This window comes from Gymnoscopelus braueri, assembly GCF_963280865.1.
Source record: "Gymnoscopelus braueri genome assembly, chromosome: 5".
In the NCBI taxonomy this organism is placed as follows: domain Eukaryota; kingdom Metazoa; phylum Chordata; class Actinopteri; order Myctophiformes; family Myctophidae; genus Gymnoscopelus; species Gymnoscopelus braueri.
The window spans coordinates 36,597,394-36,607,393 of NC_137606.1; the positions used below are offsets into that span (position 1 = coordinate 36,597,394).

Sequence of the window (10,000 nt, forward strand, 5' to 3'; positions counted from 1 at the left end):
CCCCCACACCACCACCACCACCACCAACGGAAACCTCCCACCACTTATTCCGCTTCCGTCACAACACCTTTAGCAGATTACATATTCTTTTTCTAATAACCCTGAAGCAACAACAGCTAATGGCAAGTAGTTTGCTGTTTATCCGAGCAGTTTATCCTTCTGGTCCATTCCTGTCTTTAAGAGCATATCAAATACCAACAATGGCAGTTGTGCAGAGTTTATTGTGCTCATATGCTGTTATCACTTTTTGCAGACTATAGATTTTTTTAAATCCTAACCCTGAAGCAACAACAGTTAACAGCAAGTAGTTTGCTGTTTATCTGAGCAGTTCATCTTTTGGTCCATTCCTGTCTTTAAGAGCATATCAAATAAAAACACAGACAATAGCTGCACAGTTGTGCACAGTTTATTGTGCTCACGTGCTAGAAACATGGGGAAATTGTAAGATACTTGAAACAGGACATCCAGACTAACCCTAACCCAACTTCAACTTCAAATGCAATTACATTTTGGATATAAGAATAAGAGTAAGAGTAAAAATATCAAATAACATATCAAAACAAATGCAATCAAATATGCATAAAGTGTGTGACAGCAGTCTCATGCAAAAACCAAAAGCCTACTTAATATGTAGACTTAGCATTAAAGTGCGGTTACAATACGTCCTGGTTTGGCTGTGATTGTCCAGGTTTCTAGATGGATATCCCGGGTCCCAACAAATGTCTGTAAAACACTAAAATGTCCCAGTTTTCAACATTCACTATCAAATTGTCCCATTTAAAAAAATTATGATGTGGGATGAACATTTATCATGTTTGTCTGAAGGGTGCAGTGAGGTGTGCCAAGCGCTAAAACAATTATCCCCCATCTGATGAAAACCTGTGTATACATGTGCGCACCAGCGCATGCATAAATGTGCGCACATGAACATGCTTGCATGATCATACACAGCATGAGTGTGCACATTTATATAAAGGTCCCGGTTTGGGTGTTTGAAAATATGGTCATCTTATACTTATAGTAACCACTTGAACTCCAGTATCCCTATTCTGGGGGGAACATTCGCCAACAAGGCAAGCGCATTGTGAGCTTGAAGACCTGCTATTTTTGTCAAAGAGAGTAGGTGTAGAGTGTAAAAAGTACATTTGAAACTCATGTCCGTTTTAGTATAGAGGGTTTAAGCCGAACTGCAGCCTATAGGGGGATCAGCATGTTGAGTGTCTTTGTCATATTTCACACAGAGTAGAAAACATTACATCGACAGAAACCATATTAATCAGTCAGTTCTACATCACACAGAGAGAGGGACACTGTGTTGATACTACAGCTGATGGCTCTGTCCACTAGGGACGGTAGGGTTGAAAGAGTTGTTAAGAATGGGAAAGCCTCTACTTCCAGGAGGCTGGGTGATGTTTCCGGCCCACCCATGCTGACTATGGTCTCTGTTTTAACATGAGTTTTTGGATTGTAACTTGGGAATGACATGTCTCGTTCTGAAGTATCCACAATATGATGGCAGCCGCTTACAAATCCATCAACAGCATGTGGATTTCTGTACTGTGTTTCCTCTTTAGTTCTGTAATGCCCTGTTGTCTGGCACCAAACACACTGGCCTGTTCTTGAACAGACACATGATTGAGGCCCAGCCCTGTAGCTTGAGACAATGTCAGCAAGTGTTGTGTCTGTTGTATCTATACAGATCTGGTTTAAACTCTCCTCTCCATCACACGCATGGATCTGCATAGCTGAAGGGCTCTGGGTACGATAAGTGTTCCTATCATCAGCGTCCCGGACATCCAGACTCTCAGAACAGTCCATCGGACATCTAAGCCCACTATCCTCCCTGTTTCTGGTTGAGTTGGCATTCATCCTGTCTTCCAGCTCTCCTGTACCACTTCTGTAGCTGGCAGAACTCTCTGAGCCCCCCATGCTTACACAGCCACTGTCTGCTTGGCTGACTTTGCCATTTTCCGTAGAGTTCGACTGCATGCTCACACCACTGTCCATGCTCGTCCAACTTTGCCCGTTCTCGTCCCCCTTATTTACGGTGGCCTGCGGGATCAGCCGTTCTGCAACACAGTTTTTGACTTCGCCTCTGGACATGGTCAGGAACCAGCCCTTGTCTGTGACAGTCTCCACCGGGGCCTCTGTTGCTGTAAGTGGGGACCAGCCGCTTTTGGGTGATTTCTGTGATGAAGATGAAGGTTCTGTTAGTATTCACAGTAGCTTACATTAGGTCTGAGGAGAGGAGCTAGATGGACTATAAAAAATACACTGGTAGGCTGTAATTATGCCATGGATTGTGTGTGTGTGTGTGTGTGTGTGTGTGTGTGTGTGTGTGTGTGTGTGTGTGTGTGTGTGTGTGTATATATATATATATATATATATATATATATATATATATATATATATATATGTCACAGTACGTTTGGAGAACCAGTACGATTGAAGACAGAGCGCTCGTTTTTAGGCACGGGGCTCCTTCGGGGCGAGGCGGGGCTTTTCGAGACAGGGTTTATTAGCGAGGCTCGCGAGGAGGAGAAGGAGGACGGCGCTGCGAGGCGGGGGGTTATTACGCGAGGCTCGCGAGGAAGAGGAGCCTCCTCCTCCTCCTCCTCGCGTAATAAACCGTCCCGTCCTCTCCTTCTCTCCTTCTCCTCCTCCTCCGAGGAGGAGAAGGAGAGCGCGGAGAGGCGGGGCTTTGATGCGCCGACGGAGACCTGTCTTTTGTTGTTCCCCCCCACATAGCAACCAGGAAGCTACGCTAGGGGAACCATAATATCTATGAGGGGAACGCTGAACACGCGTTCACACGCACGGCGCGCCGACTTAGTGGAGCTTGAGGCCGAGGAAGCGCGCCCTCGCGCCTCCAGGCGCGAGTGCCCGCGCTGACCGGCCGATGCTCCACTAGTCGACTCAGCGCCGTTTGATTTGTAAACCGATAGGGACAGAATAGTTCTTTTCATGGATCACTGTGTGTGTGTGTGTGTGTGTGTGTGTGTGTGTGTGTGTGTGTGTGTGTGTGTGTGTGTGTGTGTGTGTGTGTGTGTGTGTGTGTGTGTGTGTGTGTCAGGGAGAAAGTAAAACAAAAGCCAGAACACAATAAAAGTATCTAAACAGTCCTGCTTTCAACAAACCAAAAAAAGCATGAGCGCATGCGCGTGCGTGTGTGTGTGTGTGTGTGTGACTGTGTGTGTGACTGTGTGTGTGTGTGTGTGTGGCCATATATGTTTGTGCACAAGCCTGGCTTGTGGCTCCCTCTAGTGCTGGGTGGGTGGTAAAAACGAGCGCGCTTTCTTCAATCGTACTGGTTCTCCAATCATACTGTAACATATATATATATCAGTGGCGAAGCGTATCAAAATGAACCGGACCTTCTCAGGGACGCAGAGAGCGTGCACGTCTGTGGTGTCCAATGTGAATGTGAGTGCATGCTACCACACTGTCGGTCAAAGTGTGGTAGCAGTCCGAGCAAATGTATTTTTTCTCCATATACTGGAATTAAAGTATACTTGCCAGAGCGGTAGGTGTTTTCTCTGGATGCCTCAGGAAGCAGCAGATGATAGCAAGCACGATGACAAGAAATATCATAACACCCATGATCGACAGGGATGACACAGCTATTATGTACCACTCTGGAGGGAGCAAAAACAACAACAACAACATGAGTTTACTGGGCGCCAATAAGACAATGGGAGGCAATGCATTGAGCATTAGCCTTGAAATGGAAGCCCTAATGTTTTGTGTTGCGCTAACCTTGTTCAGGTAACAGTAGACACTCTTGTGGTGACACATGGCTTACAGAAGGACCTGCGTTGCTCATTACCATGATGCTGACACAATACTCTGTCCCCCATTTGAGGGAATCAAACATATGTGTTTCTTCATTTATGTCATAACTGTGTAGATATACTGGGGTAGTCTGCAGGGCAAAAATGAAAAATGTATTTAATTCACTATATTATACAAACCGCACATCACCAGGATTTCTGCAATACCAGTGGAAAGCCTGGTTTGTATTTACTGTTCAGTGCTGATATCCGGTCTAGAGTACAGTAAAGAACTACTGTGTCTAGTCATTTCTACACACTTATATAGTATAGGTCATTGAACCCTTGGTCTTACAAACAGACATGTTATTTCTGTGCGCTGTGCGGTTGTTTTTTGTTGCCCACACAGTGCAGAATACATGTTCTATATTGAATAAAATCTTGTACATAGATTGCAACAAACAAACAAGCAAACTGTGGATTTATTAAATGATGTTTATATATTTTTCAAAAGTAGAAGGCCCAAAATTATTTCAATCCACTTCTTGTCCCCACCTTATTTTCGCGTCCTCTCTCCTGCAAATAGACTGTGTATGTCACCCCAAAGGGGAAGAGCTTCTTGAAAATAGGCTTTGCATGAACTTTGACTGTCAGAGTAGTGGAAGTCGCCACCAGGGTGAGTGAAGGAGGCCGTAGTTTGCCTATAGAACCAGAACAGGAAGAGAAATGAATTACCATGACATTGAGTAATAATGACATGAACTGTGTGGGCACTGTATGTTCCTGCAATGTTGGGGTGGAGTGTTGTATCTCTACACCTGTAGTGTCAAAAGTCCTATACTTCTGGCATGCATTACTGGTTGCCGATGGCCAGGGTTAATCCCTGGCCATCGGCAACCAGTAATGCATGCAGTTCAGCTACACACTGATGTCCACAACGTGTCCGTTGATTTAAAAAAAACAACGATTTATTCTCTGTCACTTGTCAGTCACTTCAGCATACAGTTAAATAAATAAATAAGGCAAAAAAAAACAGTCAACGCTTACAGATCACCAGCCCTCATTAACAAATATGCCTCTGCCACTGGCAACACCTGCGCTTGATAAGGGACCTTGTTAAAATACCTAGGCGACCTGGGCCTTGACCAAGCCCTGCGGTGACGTCATCAAATAAGAAATAACGATCATATATATGGCTCTTACAACACCACTTAAGACACCCTCAGGCTATACGCTGATCTTATACAAAGATTTGCTCACTTTCATTTGGGAGGAACTTCTTCATCACTGTCCACTTTGACACTCTGTCCGACATCAACAACTGAACTCTGACTTTGTAGGGCGCCTGGTAGTCCTGGATGAGATGAGTGAGGTCGCAGTGGGGTACCTCAATCCCCATGCAGCTGGTCACATTAGTCCATGGAACACCATACCTGAGAATGGAATACATAGGCTACTGGTTACCTCCTGTCTTGTAGACATTTTTGGACATTTAAAAAAAAAAAATGCACCTAAGAAAATCTGTTTCAGAGAAGTAGCACAAAAGATGCAGGCAGGGTTTGCACCCATTGTGCAGTGTTTTTTCAGGTACCACTTCCCTCCCCCGACCTAAAAACTCCCTCAATGATCCGCTCCCGACCTCTAAATTCACTGTCTGTTTCCCGCTTTTGTGACATTTTTACCCGTCAATCTGTTGAACAAGGTGGCCTCTCTGTTGATGAGCGTGTTAGTGCTTTTAACAGTTCCTGCACAAGCATTTTAGACTTTTTAGCTCCAGTCAGATTTAAAACACCAAAACCCTCTGTGACGCCCTGGTTAAATGAGGAAATAAGGTCCTTAAAGAGACAATGTAGGAAGGCTGAGCGGCTGTGGAAAAAGGAAAAAAATGTTGTCTCCCATGCCTCCCTAAAAGTTTTTATGTTTTCATATCAAACTGCAATCAAGGTGGCAAGACACTCTTATTTTTCAGATCTAATTGCTAAAGAGGGACATAATCCCAGAGTTCTCTTCAAAACTATAAATTCTGTGATTGGTCCCCCCCCTAGTCAACCCGTGGAATCCTCCCCAGAGAAATGTGAAGAATTTTTAAATTACTTTTTAAACAAGGTAACGGAGATTCGACAGCATTTTAACACTGATTATAGAGAAAGTGATGCTGATTTTAGTCCAAATCCAGCACTAACTAATTTCAGTGAAATCTCCCTGTCAACTTTGGAACGCACTGTTGCACTTTCCAAATCTTCCACCTGCCCCTCTGACTGCATGCCCACCTGGTTTTTAAAAGCTAAATTTCAGACAGTTGGTCCAGATCTTTTATCTATTGTAAATGGCTCACTCACTTCTGGTATTTTCCCCTCCTATTTTAAACATGCCACCGTCTACCCCCTTTTAAAAAAGCCTTCTCTAGACCCTTCTATATTAAGTAATTTTAGACCCATCTCCAAGCTGCCTTTTTTATCAAAGATTTTAGAAAAAGTTGTCGCCACACAACTTATTTTACATATGAAAGATAACCATATCTTTGAAGCATTTCAATCTAGTTTCCGTGCCCAACACAGCACGGAGACTGCCTTAGTTAAAGTCACAAATGACTTGTTGCTTGCAGCCGACAAAGGCCTGTACTCCATTTTAATTCTCCTGGACCTTAGTTCGGCATTTGACACAGTGGACCATGGTGTTCTGATCAGCCGTCTGAAAACCAATGTTGGTATCTGTGAAGTGGCTCTGGACTGGCTATGCTCCTACCTAGCAAACAGGTCATTTTCTGTTTCACTAGGTGATGCCTCCTCCTCTTCTTCCCCTCTGTTTTGCGGAGTTCCCCAAGGTTCGATCCTGGGTCCCATTTTATTTATTATATATATGCTACCCTTGGGGCAAATTATGCATAAACATAAAATATCTTTCCACTGCTATGCAGACGACACTCAATGGTATGTCCCCGTAAAACCTGGCTACACTGATGTCGCATGCATTGAGTCCTGTTTCAATGACATCAAACAATGGATGTCAAAAACTTCCTTCAATTAAATGAATCAAAAACAGAAGTAATTATATTCACCCCCTCCTGCCCCAACACAGATATTGTTGATAACCTCACTTCAAGTCTCGGTTCCCTCTCCAAAGCTGTTAAAAAGAAGTCCCGTAACCTGGGTGTCATGTTTGACCCAGAGCTGTCTTTTGACATCCAGGTAACAACAGTAGTTCAGTCCTGCTTTGTCCAGCTGAGACAATTAGCAAAGGTCAGGCCTTTCCTTACAACTGCAGACCTAGAAAAGGTCATTCACGCTTTTATTTCCTCCAGACTTGACGATTGCAATGCACTTTATTCAGGGATCAGTAAGAAAAATATTCATAGATTGCAACTGATACAAAATTCAGCTGCTAGGCTCCTGACCCGCACAACGAGAGGTGACCACATTACACCAGTCCTTGCGGCCCTTCATTGGTTACCTGTGAGTTTTAGAATTGATTTTAAGATTTTACTGCTTGTTTTTAAGGCCCTAAATGGTCAGGCTCCTGTGTATATATGTGATCTTCTAACTCCTTATAGGCCAGGCCGCTGCATGAGATCATCCAGCAGGGCCTTGTTGACTGTACCAAATTCTTGTCTTGTCACAAAGGGCGACCGGGCTTTTGCCGTTCGGGCCCCTCGGCTGTGGAACTCATTGCCTGGGAACCTCAGGCAGGCAAACTCAGTGTCCTCTTTTAAATCTCTTCTAAAAACTCACCTCTATTGCACAGCTTTTTCTTAGAGTATGAACTGTATGAACTGTGTACTATTTATGCAATTTAATGTCTGATTTGTACATTTGTAAAATGTAACTGTTGTTATTGTAAAGCACTTTGTAACTTGTTTTTGAAAGGCGCTATATAAATAAAGTTATTATTATTATTATTATTTGTTTAATATTTTTTTATTATTTCACTACGTTAGTTAATAGTTAATATACCATACTGTATAACAGCAAAAGCATAGGAACTGAAAGGGAGAAGAAAAATATAAATAATATGAGACAATTGTAATTGGAAAATGTTATTTGAATTGGGAAATTTTAATTGGACATGTTTAATTTGGAAATAAAGGGGAAAAGGAATGTTTGATATTGATAAAAGTTTTTTTTATAGAGGGTGAATAGAAAAGTACCTTTCCATCTGTACATTGTATTGGACATTCAGCGGAGCATCCACAGGTCGGTCCCAAACCGCTGTAACCTCCCCATCCCACATATCCAGCACTAGCTTAACAGGCTGTGGAAGGTCTAAACCTATTAACAGAGAAACATATGTTACACACCTCAGGACACTGTCACAAAAGCAATTCAATTAAAGCACTGGAAGCTAGATACTGTATTATATGAAATTCAAGGAAATCACCTCACACTAAGTACATTATTTTGGAGTTTATAATTATTGTTTTCTTTCGCTTCACATATGATCAAATATGAGTTCAACCAATGTATGTACTGTATGTGTGTATAAAGAATGCAAACATGAATAATAATAATAATAATACAATTATTATTATTATTAATAATAATAATAATAAGTCGCATCATTGAATTTGTCACAAGTAGGTTGACGTTAGGGTAGATGCTAGCTAATTTGGCCTGGGAAATGTGAGCTCTATGATCTACCTTAAATTGCAATAGGCAATATGTCTTGCATAGAGAGAGTGTATTGTGTATTGAGGTGAGAATAGTCCCATTTTTTGGCGGGTAGTGTGCCGGGATATACCCCAAAATACGATCCTATACAGTTTTGATCATATTCAGAGGTGGACATTTCAAAATGGAGATTTTTTACCCCTGGACAGCGGGTCAAATTAAAGGAAACTATCAATAGGGTTGGTGCCAGTTTCTTCAGGAAAACAAGGTAGAATAGAGTGTCTGACCTGAAACTATCTAAAGAAGTGTGTTTTGTATGTCTCTGAGAGACAGGGTTGAAAGATGTAAAATATGCTTCTATAGACAAATATTTGAACCATCTAATGTATTTTCTATGCCAGTTCTGGAAATTTTAATCATGTCAGAAATAATGACTAGATAATATAATGATTAGAAAAGACACTGGGAAACCAAAGATTCTTAAGGGAAAACTAAACTATTAATACAAATGTATAGTAATGCTCCTTGCTGTTACTGGGTTGTTGCTCTCCTTAATTTCAAAGTCAGAGGGGGGGGATTTGCAGAATTATACGATACTTGTATTTAGAGACAGTATCATCATTGTGTATTTTCGATTCAATACATAAAATAAAGTCTTTACAGAATACAAAGCAAAAAGCAAATTACCTGACCCACAGCTTGTAAAGGTCATCAGAAAGATAAGAATAGATATCTTGTTGCTTCTCTCCATTTTCATCAGCCAGTGATCAAAAAGCCTCATAATCCACACAATATCCAAACATACGTCCTCGAAGATATCATAAAGCTTAATCTCTCAATCCATTCAGTGAAGGAGCAAACTTGACCTAAGAAACATCTCCCCTCAATCCACGTTTGTCACAGTATTCACTGTTCAGTGTATGCTAAAAGTACCGTGTACTATGAACGATTCAGTGACTCTGTGTCAGTGCTCTCTGTTCATCTAGAGAAGAAGTAACAGCCGTTGAGAAGTCGGACGTGGTTTTCCCTTATGACATTACCACAAAGACAAACTCTCCCCAGTCTCCGTTTCTCAACTTCCACCCTCTCAGCTGATGTGCTTCCTGCTGTGATGTACTGGTGACATTTCTCTCCACTGAGCCTGTACTCTTTGTACTGTGAGTACTTTGTTCCTCTTTTCTTATGATATATAGTACAGTGAAACCTGGGGAGGCCAAGGAATTCCCCATTCCATATTATTGCAAATTCAGTTTAGATACATACAAGATATCTGATAATCACTTCTTGTTCAAAGGGAAAGGGATATTTTAAAAATATCTAAAGGGCAAGAACACTTTGGTAGAGGTTTGGGTTGTGTAATTACCTTGTCATGATGTAACTCCAAAGGTGGACAAGAAAAAAAAAAGCGTTTTAGCAGACACGTAACGCCGTGGACTTGGGAACCTACGACGATGGTGTTTCCTATACGATGGTGTTTCCTATATATATATATATATATATATATATATATATAGTACTTCGGGTTCACCAGGAGGCCAAGTACTTCGGGTTCACCAGGAGGCCAAGGAATTCCCCAGGTTTCACTGTACTATATATATATATATATATATAGTATATATATATATA

General features: G+C 41.8%; 1 protein-coding gene across 1 annotated transcript; it reads right to left on the reverse strand.

The window, feature by feature from the left end:
• Positions 1–390: 390 nt before the first annotated feature.
• Positions 391–9,403, reverse strand: il10ra (interleukin 10 receptor, alpha). Its single transcript, XM_080428546.1, has 7 exons — positions 9,062–9,403; positions 7,915–8,035; positions 5,031–5,203; positions 4,326–4,471; positions 3,757–3,922; positions 3,517–3,635; positions 391–2,187 (listed from the first exon to the last, which is right to left on the reverse strand). The coding sequence occupies exons 1-7, from the start codon at positions 9,153–9,155 to the stop codon at positions 1,273–1,275; spliced, it is 1,734 nt and encodes a 577-aa protein (XP_080284672.1). The 5' UTR covers positions 9,156–9,403; the 3' UTR covers positions 391–1,272.
• Positions 9,404–10,000: the final 597 nt, after the last annotated feature.